General features: G+C 44.7%; 1 protein-coding gene across 2 annotated transcripts in view; it reads left to right on the forward strand.

Annotated features, from left to right (window-relative positions):
* The window catches only part of adkb (adenosine kinase b), a 104,395-nt gene that overhangs the window by 71,064 nt on the left and 14,300 nt on the right, over positions 1 to 19,031 (forward strand). For both annotated transcript variants that reach the window (XM_061094837.1, XM_061094838.1), the window contains exon 7: positions 3,388 to 3,558. In XM_061094837.1, the coding sequence (XP_060950820.1) occupies positions 3,388 to 3,558 (171 nt within the window). The remainder of the gene's footprint in view (positions 1 to 3,387; positions 3,559 to 19,031) is intronic.

Here is a 19,031-nt window from a genome sequence, read left to right on the forward strand (position 1 = left end):
CTTGAATTTGTCCGTCGCACTTGGTTTTGGCAGATTTCAGACTGATGATAGCACTTAATCACAGAAGCGTTGGTGCTGCTACTGGTGGTGGTGAGAAGATGAGACACAAACCAGGAACAATCCTTCCACTGAAGACAAAACACAACCCATGACAATTACTGTGTCCTCTGTTTTGTCCATAGACCGTTTATACTGAAAGGATGGACGACTCTAAAGTGAAGCCAAAGAATTGATTGCTACCGTTCGGACTCTGGCTCCAAATGGGCAGGAAGGCAGCGTTTGTGTCTGGGATATTTTGGCTTCATTTCTGGATAGTGGCAGGAAGTTTATTATTACAGTCTATGGTCTCAACAATCACAAAGTCAAATGTTTTAAAGACATATTCCTACCTCATAAAGAAGATATGATGAACTAGGCCCAGTATTTGCACTCTTTTAGCTCTGTTTTTGGTCTCCACCACAATGTTTACCAGGTAGTCACCATTGTCTCTCTGTCATTGGGTGCTGGGCAGGTAGATTGTGGCTTTTCTAATAAACTTGACTCAGATCTGGAAACTTGATGGAATTAAGTGTGATTGCAGTGTCCATTATTAGTCTTTTCACTGAGGAGGTGACGCTTTAAATCCCCTCCATCATTCCCTGGTAATAGGAAGTGTCAAACAAAATCTTCATGACACAGTACTTTGGACACTCCCCCCTTCTCCCTGCAGAATTAAAATAGACCTGGAAGAAAGAAAAAAGTCGTTTTCCATGACCACCTCTGCCGCTTCTGGTGCAAATGAAAATGCCCTTCCCAAAATAGATCATTTTTACCCTTCAGATGTCCACTTTTATTTTAAGCCCAGTGACACCTCGCCATCCATCACACCCAGCGTTTCAGATGTGAGCAGCCCCGGGAGAAACACCGATACAATGCAGGGAAAGTGTGATAGCGTGCTGCTGCTGCTGCTGCTGCTGCTGCTGCTGGGTAGTTAGGATCTTTATGGTTAGATTACCACTAATTTCACCTCAGAGTAGCATTTAGACGTTTTCTTTGTGTGAGTAAAGTGGAAGTCATTCCTCTCTTTAGGGTAAACATTGAAAATGGATGCCCTGCCTTTCCAACTCTTCCCTCAAATTACCACTTGACATGGCCAAACATTGCGCCGCATCTTTGTCTGCCAGGAAAATGCTTTTCTGAATTCTTTCATTGAATGTTTTGGCTGGGTGAGAGTTGTGAGAAGTGTACCCGTGGCTTTGATAATCTTGACCTGGAAATGTGATCGTCACCCCACTTCACAAGGCTCCCTGACACCTGGGAAACTGGATCTGGTATTCTTGATACATGATCTGCACCGCAGCACTAAAGACTTAACTCCTCCTGTTGCGTAGTGACAGAGACGACCGATGGGAAGTGGAATTTCATAAAGCTCAAACTGAGCCTTTTTTCCCCCTCATGTCACAATGGAGTCACAACAACGCTTTGAGCCTGGTGGGAAAAATGGCCTGTATGACTTTTGTGAGATGCTCATTAAAGGTTTTAATTTGAAATGCAACATTTTTCTAAATATAAATACATACACATTCCTGTGCCAGACAACATTTTCTATGCGATTACTTAAAGCAAATGCAATCGGCGAATGTCAATACACTCGTCCACAAACCTATTATAGGACATTAAGGTGTAAGTTTCATTTCCTGTTTTATTTTGTGCATTTCATCCTGGTGGAAAGCCTGCCATCATATCTTCCTGTTAGTCTTCAAGTGTCTTTGCCTCGGTAGTTCCTTGACCTCAAGTTTGCCTCACCCTCTGGATTTGTTTATCTTTGTTCAGTAAAGACCTTGAACGTTTTTTTTGGACCTGCTCTGTTTTGTGTTTCGATTCCTTGCCTTGTTGTGGCCGGTTGTGACATCCGTAAATAATCGCATCGAATCAAAGGGACCCGAGTGCTCAAATATCAATAAAGTGCGACAGGATGAGCGTATTTTAGCACGACATGGACATAATTCATTCAGAAATTAGTTAATGTATTTCAGTACTGATCTCTGGGCAATTTGCGATGGCACTGGCAGTGGAACTGAGGTTAGAAGTAAATTACACAGAGCCAGTGTGTGATTAGGGAAGCTGTGGCTCAGCTTTTAAAGTTCAAAACCCCTCAGGATATTTGATCGAGCCGCCGGCCTTTGATCAGCGTTAACATTACGGTAACCATGACAGTTTATTTTCAACTGCCCCCCCCCCCGAAAAAAAAGACCATTTGTGTCAGAGAACAATCTCCCCTTCCCCCTGACGTGTTGGCACGCCGCAAAAGAAAAATGTCAGTGTCAGTGATGGGCCATTAGCCCACAGTGAGTTCCTTCTGTGCTCCCAGACCCACGGAAACACCTTTTTAGTCTTCAACAGATGGTGCAGCGACCACAGGCGCTGACCTGGGCCTCCACTTAAAGACCCCCATCCCCCCAAAAACCCCCCCACAGGTAACACAGTACTGCAGAGGAGCAACAGAGAGTGAATAGCATCAAGCATGTACAGTATAATTAGGACTTTAGCTGCTTAGCACGGCTGTATTGTAACGACTTGTACATTTGACTGACGACATTGGTGTTGTACCCTTTTCTTTCTTCGTGGAGGTCGGCCCTCCGTCGCTGCAAATGTCATAGCGCTTTAATGAGAACTGCGCCGCTGCCCACAATGGAAGCTTTTCAGCCAGATTAAATGTATCAGTGTGCATGAACCCACCCCCCATCCCACACCCCCCCCCCCCCCCACTTTGCCCCTATTGTGACACAGTGGTTTTACAGAGCAGCTTGTTGCTGAAAAACAAGGTTAAGGAGATCAGTATCAAAGGAGGAGTGTTTTTGTGCGGCTCGCAGGAGAGTCTCGCGTCAGGTTTCCACCTGAAACACAAAGGTGTTTTCTTACCTGATTTGTATTCATTCACATAACCTGCCTCTCTTGTTTCCAAGTAAGGAGAGTCCAGACGAGACTTTTGTTCGCCCTATCATCGGATACGTGCACGCCGCTTCCTCCAGTACGAGCCTTGGAGCCCAGCCACGGGCTTTGTCCTGGATGACTTTTTTCCTGCCCTCTTTCCTCTTCTTTGTTGCTCTGTGTATGTTCTAAGAAAACATTTCAGATAAATGTTTGAGCTCCGCCGCAGTTTTTTTCCCCTCATTTTGACTCCTGTGTTATTTCAGTAATACCAAGTCTTGTCATCCTAAAATTTCCCTGTCAGAACCCAGAGCCCACAAATTAGCAGTTTAAAGTGTTTCAGCCCATAGGGGCCGGCATCACTCTACAGATAATGGAGCCTGTGCAGTGGTACTGTACAGATCCATCTGTCTGACGTCAGTAAAACTTCTGAATACATGATGAAAGTAAACACTTCTCTCTTCTTTCTTTTTACAGGGATTTTTCCTGACTGTGTCCCCGGAGTCGATCCTCAAAGTGGCGAAGCACGCTTCAGAAAACAACAAGATCTTCAGCGTGAATCTCTCTGCACCTTTCATCAGCCAGTTCTTTAAAGAGCAGCTGATGATGATCATGCCTTACGTCGACATCCTGTTTGGCAACGAGACGGTAAGAGACTAAAGTCATTTGCTGACGTGATAATGGCTTCTCACCATGACATCACAGCAATTTGTCCATATTTGGAGGGGCATAGGGTGGAGCCTGACTACACCTACACCTGTGACCTACACCCAATGAAAAGTACTAGCTGTCAATAACATGGTATCCAGGTAAATCCATACCATTAAAAAAAAAAAATGTAATGGAGCCATAATGTACAAAATTAACATCATGATGTGTCAAAGAAGACTCGAAACCAGAGATCGAGATGATAAACTCTCAATGAAAATGGTTACTTATGTTATAAATCATGTGAGAGGAGGTTAATTATAACATGTCTAAAGAAACTGATACGAAATCTCTTTTGCAACCAGTGTAGTCGCCCCCTGCAGGTCAGAGAACAGAGGTCTCCAGCACTTCTGCATTGGCTTCACTTTCCTGACTCGGAATCTGCAGATCTGTCAGAGCCAAATATGTCCGAATATCAGAGCCAAAGTTCAAATATGTCTGAAATAGGAAGTGTCCAAGGAATTCAAACATTACAAATTAAACCCAGGGACGATTTTACTCACACTGGTGTTGAGTAATAGCGTTGGAGAACGGTGACACATAGTCAGTCGACTTAAGTGGTGTCTGTTGTTGTGATGAAAGTGTAGAGAAGTATAGAAGCATTTCAGCACTCTGCTAACTTCACCTTTTTATTTGTCAACACCAACCTTTAGTTTTCTGTGCTAATTTTGAACAACTACAGGAGACACCACTGAAACAAATGTCTACGACTCAGTGGACTTGTGTGTTAATAACAAGTTAATAACAATTTATCTTTGTAAAAGTCCCTATGTTCTGTCTAAGATATTCTTTACAAGATAAGAATCAAGTCTGCAATCGAAAATCCACACTGAATACTTCTATATATTCATTTTTATTAACACACTAAATTCAAAATTATTTTGCGATCCCAGCAAAATAATGTTCTCTATTTTGCAGTTTAACAATATATACTTTCCCCTCGTTAAAAAAGCTAAATTAAAACGCCAGGTCCACTCTCTCATTCCACTCATTGCTCTTGTTTCTCCTCGGTATCAATTTAACTCCTCACTTATCACAGCGACATAAAGAGATGAATAAGAATTAGCCCCGTAATCATTCATCTCAATCGTGTCACCATTTCATGCCGGTTAATCTATCGATTTCTCTCGCGGCTCTGTGAAAGCGAGTCGCTGGTTGGAGGTCAAGCTGTGGTCACAGACCACGGCGCTGCTGGGAAGTATCGTCTAACAGGCCAGCTGAGCTTGACTCCGAGGCAGCGCCTGGACAAACTGCGCCTTCGGGGGGGGGGGGGGGGGGGGTGTAGGATCGCTGGAGTGGATTTGCCTCCCTGCTGCTAAAGCTACTAAACAGAGGTCTGTCTTTGGGTGGAGATGGGGTCCGCAGACCAGGACAGAACTGGAATAAACTGCTCAGCATTCGAGGATTTATTGCTGTTGCTGACTTCAGCTCTTTTCCCCCTTTTCTTTCCTCTCCCAGTATAAGACCTCCCTTTTACATATGCACCTCTCTCTCCCTCTCCCCACTCCCTAATTGCTGTGAGGAACGATTCTGTCTCCTAAACCGCGGCGTACATTCTGCAAGCGTTATGTATTTTCGAGTGGGTGGTTCTGTAACTGTTTGCTCACACCTCCAGTCATTACACTTTAATGACTCCGGATAATTGCAATGTATGTTTGTCGAGGGAGATTATCTTCTGGAGACTCTGTCGGAGCTTGCTCTCTCCGCAATTGAACCTGGCTAAGTCGGGCCAAAATAAGAGCTTCAGTGGGAAAACAGAGCAGATATTCAGCGCTCGGATCCTCGAGCAGTGAGGTCTTCCGGGGTCCGGATCGGTCTCACGTCTGTCTGAAGTGTTTTGGATCCTTTTGGCCTGTGACTGCTCATACAGTCGAGCCCCAGACCCCCCATTGTGCACGAGCCAGACAGGGTTGGCGGTCATGCAGTGGTGCATGGTGAGTGACAGGCAACAGTGCTGCCTCGCCCACGCTCACCCCTCCTCTCGCCCCAACTTCCACCTCCCCCTCCCAAAGTGATGGATCAGCCTCAGCCCGCGATGCTTTCATAACAAGTCAGTGACAGTCAGGATCATGCAGACTGACTCCTATAGCCCTGCAGAATGTGCCATAAGGGAAGGCTAATGTGTCTGCCTGTCTCGGCCTCCCTCTCCCACTCTCACTGAGTCACGATACTGAGCTGCACACACTGGGGGAAAATATGTTTAAAGCAGCTGTACGATCTCATCGCCTCAAAGTGACTTGTAATAATTTGGGGCAAGATGGAAGTTTTTTTCAGAATCCAGCAGTGCGTTATTATTTGTCAGGACTGGGACCTCAGCTCAGTCGCATCACAGTTTCCCTTTTTCTCGATTGTTTGAAATTCCATAACAGCAACACCACCGACTCCAGAAGATGCCAGCAGCCTCTGTTTCTCCTCTCGCTTTGGCTCCTGCTCCTGCTTTTGAAATGTGTCTGTGTGTCCGACCGAGTCTACCCGGGGTAATTCTTGCTGCAACTCGATCCTGCTGGTACTTGTTTGAAACCTGGCATCAGCAAAGCCCTGCCTGGCCTATCAGCAGCTTATGCACTTATATAACAGTCTTCCATCCATCCTGTAATTACTGCCTTTTTGGGGAATAGTGAAGTGTCTGTCTTGGGGGGGGTGGGGTGGTGAGGAGGGTACAGCGGTGTTCCTGCGTTGCCAGGGCCTCTGAGATGGAGCCGCCGGAGCCGCAGTGACATCAGACGCTACTCCACTTAATTGGCAAACATGTCGTGTGATAACCTGGGAACAGCGCAGGCCTAATTGAGTCCTCCTGTGCTGTCCTCCTTTGACTACCTGACATGGAACCCAGGGCATTACATTTCCCTCCGTTTAATGGCTGCAGTTAATTAGGCCTGAATGAGGGAATCATTACCGCTGGAAAAACCACATGCCAGTGGATTTTCGCCGATCAAATTAGCCACAATTTGCTTTTGCTATTTGAACATAAGAGATAAACCACACAATGGGGGGGGATTGAACCATTTGTATTGTGGAATTTTAGACATATCATAGACAAACGGAACAATTAATCAAGACTGAATTAATCACCCTGACTGATGTTTCCTTTTTTTTTTAAAGCAAGGATTCATGAGTGTCTCAGTTTAGATCATTTCATGCGCTCGGGCTCTTTTGTTAAAAATGGTTTAAAAATGTCATTCCTTAATAAAATGGTACCACAGATGAGGAGCTTAGTTTATTTTTATTTTTTTTTGCCCCACAGCCAATACCCATCAACCTCATTGCTCCTTTGCCATTAACATTACATACCACCCCCCCATACAGGAGCGCCACATGCCTTCCACCGCTGCCCAGTGTGTTCTGCAGCTCCACACTCAGAGGGAGCTTATTTATGTGGGCCCCAGCCTCATCTTCCAAAATGAGAGACAGCCATTGTAATTGAATGCTCAATAGGTGAGCCATTTAACAAAAGTGGAAATAGCATTCGGCTACGTATTAATGTGCTTTGCCGGGGTAAAATGAGCCATCATCATTTCAATGCTCAAGCTGTTTTACAAGAGCATTTAGCCTGCCATCTCTCCAGGCCATGAGAGCAAAGTGACACGGGGCTTCGTCCTCCTCTGTACTTTGTGTCAATGTTCCTTGCCTAATATTTTGTGTGGTTATCGCACCTATTTTCCCATCCTCCCCTCAGCACCTCGCCGTGATCTAGGTGGAGGGATACAAGCAGCTCTGCAGAAGGTTATTGTCATGAAAAGCCCCTCAGGCGTTTTGGCTTTCAGCCCTGTTTTTCTACATCTGCATGCAGTGTGTGTGCGTGCGTGTGTGAGTGTGTGTGTGTGAGTGTGTGTGTGTGTGTGGGGGGGGGGCGGCAGGGGCTCTAATGATTTTTCCAGGACAGGGTGAAGTGGGTGTACAAGAGTGTATATATATATGTGTGTGTGTGTGTTTATGTGGATGGAAAAACAGGCAGGCGGAGGAGATACACGGGCAATATGGCGTCATTTCTTAACATCTCTCCAGATTCGTCATTTGGCTTTGTTTGTTTGATAGACTGCTTGGACGCCTTATCTCTGTGCTGAGGCCCCTGGCTGTTTATCGCCTCTGTGACGTGTGCGGGATTGTGGAAGTGCGTGCTCTCTGCTGCCAGTATGTGTGGGTGACGGCAAGTTCACTGAAGACCCCTTAGGGCATGAGGGGTGTTCTTGCAAGAAGAAAAAAAAAAAAGAAGAAGAAGAAGGGATCGGAGAAAGAATTTCCCCTTGACAGCTCACCCACAGCGGACTGGAGATGTGCTTCTCAACTGTAGCTCGGGGAAAATATCCCGTCTCACTGCCTAAAACAAAGAGATGTGAGGGTTAGATTAGCGTATTACTGAAACAGCTTTCCTTTTAGGCTCCTCTCTCTCGCTCGCTGTCTCTCTCCTCCTGTCAGAGCTGTCTGCAGAGGACGGAGGGGGGGGAGAAAACATGAGACATTAACCTCCATGTGTTTATTCACAAGGCCCCACAGGCCAACTGGGAGGATGAACACAGAACCATCTCTAAAGCCGGCGAAGCGGAACAATCACAATGTGTCATTGGGAGAAAAGACATGAAGTATTAGCTGCTGCTCTCCTTTTGTGTCTTTCACAACTGAATTTTAATTGAATGTGCTATTTCTGTGATGAGTCACATGCCTTCCGCTCTGCACCGGAGTCCTTCGACCTTCGCTGTGACGTACAGTCAGTGAGTTGTATGATGAGTCACGGTGCAGATGAGCTGCGATCATTGGCTCAATGCAAAAAACTGCCTTGATTTATTCTTATATCTTCTATTTGTTCTCACTCCCGGGTGGATTCTAGGTCGGTAGTTGACGACCCTGAGATCAGGACCCTCAGGTGGAACATGATTGAAAAATTTGAATATTACAGAGACAAAAAAAGAACATTTCTTTAATTTCTCTAATCGCTCTTGAGTTGTGGGACATATGCACCCAGGGGTCACATGTAAACATCGCCTTGCTTTAAAGTGAGGCAGTGTAAACAGCTAGTGTTGCCTCAGGGAACAGATTTTCCCCAAACCATGGGAGTGATGGTCGACAACTCTGGATGAAGTCAGTTGACCTTTTTTCCAGCTCTCTTTCCAAACCAGCCCAGGGCCCAGTTACCTGAATGTTCCTGTTGTGGGGAACACTTCGATCCACAACAATCTCCTGCTGCTTTCTTCAGATGAGAAAGGAACACTTCTGAAAATGTCTGGACCCAATTTACTGAACTCGTAACCCCGTATTCACCTCCCTTTATTCCATCCCTCTCGTAATGAGCGACTCTTCACTCGGTGTTAGTGCGCCCATTCAGAGCTGGTCCACAGACTTTGGATTTTTCGCGGATAGCACTTCTTACAAAACATTTGAGACAGACTTTAATCATATCCTTAAAACAGAAGTCCTTCTGTTGCCCTTTAATTTGAATTCAAAAATAATAAACAACGAGGCTACTGCAACAACAAACAAAAATAAAAATGCAAAACGGCTCTTAGAACCTTGGAATAAGAAGGGTAGCAGCGATGGCAGTTTTGATGAAAATCAGCTTTTGAGATATATCAGAAATACTGCAATATCAGTTAAATGATTACTCACCGCATCACATGTAAACAGGCCCGATGAAAACAACTGGTAAATACAGCAGCTGCTTTGAACCACATGATCGTGACCTACTTAGAACACATGCCCCACCACAACCCACCTGTTGGGAACCACTAAGTGATATCATCATCGGGCCGTGGGATGAAAACATTACATGGCTGAGCGGCAACTTCAGCATTTAACTAAAAAATTTACTTTTGTGCAGGAGACACCAGGAAGTCTGGTGGCTGAGCCAGGAAACAAGTCTAGTGCTCGAGCATCAGAGGAAGCCTGGACCTCATGTGCCTGCATCTGACTAATGTGCCCAGTGAGCAGCTTTCATTGGAGTGAACAGGTCGCTACCTTTGAACACGATATCCAGTCATCCATGGCACCAGCAGGAAACTGCTAACAAGCCTTCTGATGAGGTGTTTACTCCCTGATTTATGTCAGTGATAAAACAATTGAGATGTTTGACATGTTCAAATGCAGCTGAGCAGGAACGCAAGTAGTAAAACCTCCAAGTCGGTGAGCTGACTCACGAATATAAATGTCCGCCTCAAGTTTCCTAGGGCATTAGCCAGCGTTAGGGTGTGTTCTGTTTCTCTTAAATTGAATTTCTCATTTGTGAGAGGACGACTGTGTTATTTCATCTATTTACACAGGCTCAATTCAAAGGAGGACAAGCAAAACGGCTGGTAACCAGCCCTCCATCACATAAAGTGTCTGTGCAAGATACTGCTACAGCCTTTTTCCTGTCGGTGAACAGGCAGAGTGAGGATCGAGCCCAGAGGAGAAACCATCTCTCCAGCATTCCTCTGTTTTTCCTGGCCTGTCTGTTTGCGAGTCATGGTACTTTGGGAGCCAGCATGCCTCCACCAGAGGAGTCCGACTAACCACTGTAATCGTGCCGTGCCCAAGCCGCCTTCCCCAACCCTGGGACTGAACCATGAAATATTCGAAAATGCCGGGGTTAAGAGAGAGAGAGAGAGGGGAGGGGGGGGTCGTTGGCAGTGCAACATGAAATGCGAGACCATAGAGCATCTTTAACAAGGCGGCGGATAGAGAGCCAGCCAGCCAGTCGGGCAGCGAGGGCACACGGTGGAGTCCTCTGAAGGAGAATAATTATGGATGTAAGAGGAGATATTGCACTTGGAGTAGATCAATAGTGTCCACGTTCCGCTGGCGCTGAGGCCAGTGGAGATCTGTCACGGCAGGAGAGAGAGAGAGAGCGCTGGATATCAGCTAGTTGCTGGAGGGACTCAGAGAAGTTTGAACCAGCGGGCTTCACAGATACCCTTACAACCCTCATGCCTGTCCTTCCCCCCAAATCGCTGCTGCCTGGAGTTTGGCCGGTTGCCCCCTCTACACACACACACACACACACACACAGACACACACACACACACACACAGACACATTTCCAATCCTCTTATCCACACACAGTTGGCGGGAGGACTGGCCTTTGTCTGCTTGTGATTGTATTCCCACCATCCAGACTATACGGTCATGTTTTCCAGTATCGGTTGGAGGATCCCCTTATTCTCCTCATGGTTAAAAAAATAAAAGACACTATCAATAGACTGAATGTAGCCTCATATACTGTAATACAAAATTCAATTTTTTCATTCCATTGATGAAACGTAGGCTCTTATTCTAGATTGCTGGTTATCTGCCTGTTGCTCCCACTTGAACTGAGTGCAATATTTATTCTTCTAATTTACTGTAAGTTTCTTTTGTGTAATCGCATCACGCCGGGCGCTTCCTTCCAGAGGTGCCATGCGGTTATTTCACCCTCCCAGCGACAGCCATTACATTAGCCGTCTGCATTTAGTCTCCTCGTTGAAGGGCCTGCTGCCTCCCGTGCTGCTTCTCATCTGCTAAATGGCCGTCTCATGCCACATCAACAGATAACACGTTGGACATCATCTCAATTTTTGTACGCACAATTTATCCAGACAAAGCTCTCATGTCCCCTGTGGACACAAATGGTTTGAATTATTCCGAGAGCTTTTTTCTTTTTTTCCTCTCTTCTCTGGCTTTTTTTTTTCATTGTCTGAAGCATGCGAGTCCCTCCAGAGCAGATCTTTGTTTCTCATTAGGAGGTAAATAGAGCGGGCCAAATGCTCATATGGTTATTATACACAGGAGGGCATGGTCACTGTTCTCAGCAGCTCGGAGCAGGGAGAAGGAGGGGGGGAAAGCTGGTTTGCGTTCTTGACCTTTGTTTGCAACCGAATGCCTGTTGAATTTACTGGAAATTAAGCTGCAACGAGCTGCGAGGAAAGTGGGTTCAACCCCTCGTCAAAAGTTTCCACAGCCCGACTCTCTGAGAAATCCAGAGTGAAATGTAAATGAAGAATCACAATCATCATCACTAGTCACAGGGTCATGTTTTGAAGCAAAGCACACAGAATAAAACGGCTGCGTACTTTGAATTATGCATGCATGTATTCATTCGAAACAGACAGAGAAAAAGCCATAATTGATTAAACAAACGTTACAGCAACACTGCAGAACAGTAAAAGACATTATCAACAACCGACGGCTGTGCTTCACATACTGTAGTTTCTCTATTATGTTAAAGGAGATGTATTGAACTCAATAATCTTATATGGGTTATACATTTTTTTCTTTTCTCGTTGCTGTATTTCCTTTTTTCAGTCTCTTTTCTGTCTGAAACATTTGATTTTAGCTCCTGTCACTTTACGGACCTCCTCCCAATAAAGTCCAGTCTGCTCTGATTGGCCTGCTGACCAGTAACAAAGCTCATAGTTTTTTGACTTGGGGCTTTTTAACTTTGCAGAACTTTCATATTCACAAAAAAACCAGATATACAACACTAGGGGAAAGAAAATCTGAAAAATCACCATTTTTGTCCTTTCAATATTTGTGAGTAAATTAACAATCAAAATGAAAGTTAGAACAGAATCCGTTCGCTACAAATGAACAGTTAGAACTCAAAAGATATCCGAGTCTGTGTGGGCGTGTGTTGATCAGATTCGATTCATTTGCAACAATCAAAGAGCTCAGTTTGTTGTTGGATTTTTTTTGTTTTGTTCCATTTCTTGCGTGTGTGGAAAATAACCCCGACATCACCTCTTTCTTCCTACTTAAAACCAGAGAAAGAGCACATGAAAAATACAAACACATCCTCGGTGAAAACATACTGGAAGACTCTCGTGTAAAATAATTGGTTTTGTTGTAAATTTAGCAGAAAATAACGCGTTAAAGTAAAGAGAATATATTTTCAAGGCCGTCGGCAGCTGACTTACTTGAGGGCGACCCTGTTCTACTGTTTAAATCAAACAGATTATTTCCGTGACTTTAAATTTAAAAAACTTTAATTTCACTTCAGATCAAAATGACTCAGTTGTGTTAGCAGCTCATATTTCCTCAAGTCAATTATTCAGGTAAGTTTCCAAATCCTAAATTGGGCAAACTATGCTAGAGAGGTTAAAGATATAATCTGAAAGGATTCATCATTAACATGAGTCATGTTGGGTAAATCTTTTCGTCTGCAATGGGGGTGAAGGCGACAACTCCCATGATTCCATGTTGCTTTACGACGTCAATAAACTAGGTCTTTTGTTATTGTTGTGATTAACACACCCCTATTGGCTAAAGGCACATATTGTGCATTGGATCTGTGAAGTCCAGATCATAAACCATTTAATGACACAAATCAATCTTGAATTTCTAGAATCCGTTAAGCTCAGTGGAATGAGAGTTATGAGTTACAAGTTAAAAGTTGCTTAATCCACCCGAGTTCCTTTCATCCAGTGTGTGGTTCCTTGAGGGATTTCCAGCCTCTGGTTGTCTGACGCTGCTCGCTGACCCCTTGTTAGAGCCCAGAGGTGAGAGATGTGTGATAGAGGCTCTTAGTGCTGATAAGGCCATCAGTCTGATAACCGACTCCACCCCCCCCAGTACAAAGCTGCTGCTACTGCCGCTGCTCCGGCTCCTATTAGCCCCACCAGAGCAGCTGAACGGCTGCCTGCTGCCTCCTGCTCTATCTGAGGTTACATCCTGTGTTCTAAACCCTTTTATGCAAACCCCGCGTTGCCTCGCTGAGATTGCGATCAGCCCAGATATTTATGTACTGCACATGTTTCCGATTGTTTAACCTTTGGACCCCGTGCTGTAGGTGCTGCTGCCCCCCCCCCCCCCCCCCCCCCGTGGGCTTGCACAGAGCCCTCTCTCCTGCCCTTGTTGGCAGACGGAGTGAGATGAGAGCAGAGGCTGTTGCTGGAGGTGTGTAATGGATTGGCAGGAAAGGGCACTGCTGAAATTGGTGACATGAAAGCTCAGGTCAACCCTGCACTTGCTTTCAAGTTTGGACGAATCTCATCAAAATGGATTTAGAGGGAAACGTCAAACCAACATATTTATTTTTCCCTTCCTTCTGTTTTCTTTTTTGTTGCACTTATTCAGAAGCCATTCTTAGTTTTGCAGGTATCTACAGCGATAGAACGGTATAATTTAACACCTAACGCAGAGGAGTTTGCACATCACGCATTGCTGTTTAATAGAAATTAGATAAGACATAAAAGTAATCAGTCGTTCAACTTAATGCCACTAATTCCCAATCTCTGTCCAGAATTGATTGACAGAATCTGAATCCAGGACGATTCAGGCTGTGCCGAGCCTGATTTCCAATCTGTTCCAAACTCCAGCTTTTCATGTGCTCCATCTGCAATGGGGGTGAAGGCGACAACTCCCATGATTCCAAGCTGCTTCATGACGTCAACAAACTAGGTCTTTTGTTATTGTTGTGATTGTGCGTTAAATCTGTCTAGACCAAATCATTATGATAAAAGATCAACCATTTTATAACGCACATCAATTTTGAATTTCTAAAATCCGGTAGGCTGAGTGGAATGAGAGTTATGAGTTACAAGTTAAAGTTGCTTAATCCACGAGTTCCTTTCATCCAGTGTAATAGAAATTAGATAAGACATAAAAGTAATCAGTCGTTCAACTTAAAGCCACTAATTCCCGATCTCTGTCCAGAATTGATTGACAGAATCTGAATCAAGGACGATTCAGACTGTGCCAAGCCGGATTTCCAATCTGTTCCAAACTCCAGCTTCTCGTGTGCTCCATCGCCGTGTCCCTTAAAGCACAACAGCTGCAGCGCTCCGAACAACTTAGCAGCAGAATACCAAATGAACAGCAGGCAGCAGTTTTAACTAAAGCAGTGACAGCATCATTTTCCATCTACTTCAGTGGCGTTTTGCAGGTGAGCCCAAATCTCCAAAGTGTCGCTGTCAGTCGAGAAAAAACTACAAATGAACTGAAATATTTTTTGTTTATGCCGAAGATGAAGAGCGGCTGTGGCACAACCCGTCCCTGCAGAATCCACCGCGACACAAAACACAATAACGCTCAAAACTCAATATTATAAGAACACATTCACACTGTTTTCTTAATGCAGATCCATTCCGCTTATATATTTAATGTAGTGTAAACGAAACAATTGACAACAAGTAATTTAATTAAACAGCAGTCGGCAGATACTCACTGTAGTAAAGTCATCAGTCACTTCCCTCTCTCTAAGCAGATTTGACAGATGTGCAGTTTTACAGCGATGCATTATATAATGAACATAGCCTGAGGCGAGTAGAGATGTGACAGAAGTTTAAAATTAATACTGAAACTCCATCTCGGAACAATGCACCATCTGGCGAACAGTGGACAGAGTTGTGTAGAGGAGAGGTGGAAATGATGGAGTAATTTAAAACACACTCTCACACACAGACACACAATTGCTAGCAGGTGTTTTTTTATAAGTGTTTTGTTTACAACTCGGCTTCAAGACATTAGAGGAACGTTGATGGGACAACAAATTTGAGGAAATGTATTTGGGAGGTGGAGGAAGCACTAGTGAGGAATCCAGCCTCACTGTCTGTGCGTGGCCGATTTAAATCTGTCAGGAACACAAAAGTGCAAAATAAAAAACGTACGTGCACATTAAAACTCTGCGATCAAACTCTAATGTAAGAAAAATAACTGTGTACACATGAAACATGGCACTTAATGGCTCGGTAACAACCGAAGTGGAATGCCATCAGTTGTTGTTGAGTAAATTCCCAGAGGCAATATAAGCGACTGCTGCCTCTCTGGAGTGTGTTATTCCTGCGTGTGTGCGTTTGCCCTCATGTTGGTGGCATGTCATGCTCGAGCAGGATTGCTACACTCTCCCGGGAGCTTTAGGAGGGCTCGGTACAGGTGATTTATTCCCCCCTAATCTGTCCTGCACTGTAGCAGGCGGCTGCCTTCCCTTCACCCAGCATGAGCGTGAAGCTATCACCGTCACCATCGTATTGATAATCACCCGCGGACGCTATCGGCTCTCATATCGTCCCGGTGGAAGCTTCCCGCTCTGCAGGACCTGGACTGGCGCTGGGGGCCGATGTCGGGACATCCAGGAAGAGTCGAGCGTGTGTGTGTGACCCCCGAGGCCAAGTCAAGGACACTGACAAATCCCCACTGACGCCATCGTCTCCATTAGTTATTCATTCTCCATCGCTCCCCACCCACCCGCCCACCCACCCACCTCTGTGTAATGTGCGCCGTTGTAATCTGGCTGGAAACGCTTGAGTTGAATGCCAGATGTTGTTTTTACTGGGCATTTATGAAAAGCTGTCTGACTCGCCTCAGTGATGTCATACGCACACGTGCAGGGAACAGTGAGGATGTCATGTGCCGTTGTTCCATACGTCCATAAGTAGTGATAATTGGCTGAATTGTTCGAGATGTCAGGAGCCGGTTCTCTGCTCCGTTTCGCTTAAAAGGTTCCTACTATACTAAGTGATTTGTCATTTCCAACTGATCCGTCCACATCTAATAATTTGTTCTCCCCCGGTTCGCACAGTTCGAGGACTAAAGACACATTTTCTCCGACGGCGGAAGTCGGTCCTCCTCTAAAACTATTCTAGGCTGAAAACGCAGATGTCTTTGAAATGAGCTCTCATTGAAATGCTCTGAAAGGGAGAAGAGAAACCGGGGTGGTGTTGTAAATAACTTATCAGGGATGTACTGTCCTACCACCCCCTCCCCAAGACACACACGCACACAATGTACCTTACAATACAATTCAATTTCTGCCTCGGCATCAGCTTCGGCTAACACGGTCAAGCAAATGCCCATTTTCTGAATGGCCTGGGGGAGTTACGCTTTTCAGCTTATCAACTTTTATTAACCTTAGCACTGAGGTTTGCTCTTTGATTTAGATTCTTTGGGAAACACTGAAATTGGATTTTTTTTTCTTCTTCTACTCACTCCTGACATATGCTCAACAACTACTTTTTACAAGAAAAAGTAAATTCTTCTTCTCCTTCGCTTGGTTAGAGGTAATATTTAATCTTTTAGAGCTTCTCTCAATAATGCCTCTTATGAGATGTGGTAGCCAAGTGGACGGACCCATTGAGTCTGGAAGTTGCATATTTGAACGGCTTGTAAGCCGGGTACAGTATTTTCTCAGGAGATGGTAGAGACCAAAAACAGAACATAAATGTCCTCTGATATTCTTCTAGCCCGGATGACCCTTGGATGAGACCACAGGAGCAGAGAACTTACATTTTTCGGGTGAACTATCCCTTTAATATTGGAATTGCATTTGTTTTGAGTGTAGAAACATGAGTCTAACTTGTGCTCATTGTTTCCAGGATGAGTAAATGATTATCTGCTTTGCCCCATATGAATTTATTGTGATAATTAGCTCATTAGCCTGTTCACTGTGCTCCCAAGTGGCCAATCAGAATCGTAGAATCATAAAAAATTGACCCATTATCTGAAAGTGAAGTGAGTCAAAGTGTCGGTTTTTGCGTAAGTAGTTTCATTTTTATCTTCAGCTGCCATTAGCACAACCATCTACCTAATTTTAGGCTTTTTCAGAGCTGTGGTTGAGTTCATTCCTTCCTAATCTTGTGGCTTTTGGCTCGTTATCATATCACTTCAACACAGTTTCTCCTGAGCCTCTTTTCCACTGGTTATAAACCACTAACACCCACCAACATCTGTCTTTTGTCTGGGTACAATCAGGGAATTTGACTCGGGAGTGATTGGCAGTAATGGAAACATGACACCCCGCAAATTCTTTCTTTCTTCTTTATTTTTGCACTTCTGATGCGTCATGACACACGTTGACGGTTGGGTACTTATTGTTATTTTTATCATCTTGGGAACAACGTGAAAGAGCAGAGTTTATTTTTTGGTGCGAACCTTTAATGCATGACACTGAGGTGAGAGAGCTTCTAAGTTTCCGGCGTGTCTGTGACGTCAAGCATGACTCAGCCGGGAAAGAATAACAGAAAAGACGAACCTCCTTGTGGCAACGGAAAAACTAAATATTGGTGAAGAAGAGGTAATAGTCTGTACTGAAGATTCAACTGGATCCGTTTTGTTTCTACCGGAGCCTCAGAAGTGCCCCAACCACAAGTCAGCCTACATAATTCATGAGAAAATATGGGTAGGGGCCTTTTCCTCCACAGCCCTGAATACTTTGCTCCTCTGTTCATGAGGAGGTGTTAGTCCATCAGAGTCCATCCAGCATGAATAAGTTCACACAGAGGAACTTCATCCTGTGGCCGGGTGTAAACCAGGCCGGCTCGTCTCCCGTCACTTGAAAAACAGAGTGTGACGCTTTGCAAACTGCCCTTTGCATGAAGTGTGTATTTCCGCTTTCATTTTGCTTGGCTAAAAAAAAAAAATTGTAGACTCACCCCCCCTCCTTCTCCCGACTGGGCTCTGGATTATTAGCTTAAGCTCTCTAAAAATATCCCTTTGACTGTTTAAGCCTCTGACAGCAGTAACATCTCACACATTCTGATAGCTTTATACTAACTATGGCTGCAGAGGGCTCATGCACTCAGCCCGCCTTGTTATCTTTTACCTTGTTTGCCCGAGGAGGAGGAAGAGGAGGAGGAAAAGGAGGAGGAGGTGGAGAACTTACTGGCCCCCGAAATCTGCAACAGTCCTCTCACTGACTCCTTTTGAGAATCGCACTCCGAGTGGCTCATCAGAGTCGAGCGTGCAATCACTGAGATCTCGGGAACAAACGAGAAGCGAGTTTTTATTTAGCACGAGAGGATTTTTTTTCCCCAGATGTCACTCGAAGCACTCGTCATTGTTGCGACAGCTGTAGGAGCACATGGACCGTCATTTGAAAACCGTCACACCACAACATACCAAAGCGGCACGCGTCAAAATGTGGAACATACACAGCCGGAAACATAAGATATTTGAATATTAATGCCGTAAGCCCCTTAAGGAATAGTGACGTTTATTGCCATTCATTCCACTTTTATTGGCCCGCTTGTGCAGCCTCAGTAATTGCATATTTACAGCCATGCAGCATTTATCACACCAATACATTAGTTTTAGCTGAGTTTATGCAACCAAATATTTTTGATGTTGGCATTCTTAACAGCTCATAGAAATTAATAATTTCCCAAAAGGGATTACACTGTACACATGTGGCTCATAGACTCCGCTTCAATTATCTTTTCTTCTAACACCCACTCTCTCTCTTGAAAAGCTTTTCTCACAAATATTATAGCCGCTAACTAGAGAGAGAGAGAGAGAGAAACACTCGACAGCGCCGTGGTTGTTCCAGCTTTCATTTCACGTGTCTCTCTTTTAAATGTTTTGAGATGAAATATCATTGTTTTGACAAGACGTTCTCCAGAGCTGCTCGTGTCTCCCCCCCCCCCTCCCCACCTGTGACAGAACCTTCCTTGGGGAGAAAAGTCAATAAGAGGTTGTAAATAAATGAAAACAAACGGGAGACCTCGGCCCTCGATAGATTGAAGAGGCGGAGGGAG

This window comes from Limanda limanda, chromosome 21 (assembly GCF_963576545.1).
Source record: "Limanda limanda chromosome 21, fLimLim1.1, whole genome shotgun sequence".
In the NCBI taxonomy this organism is placed as follows: Eukaryota; Metazoa; Chordata; class Actinopteri; order Pleuronectiformes; family Pleuronectidae; genus Limanda; species Limanda limanda.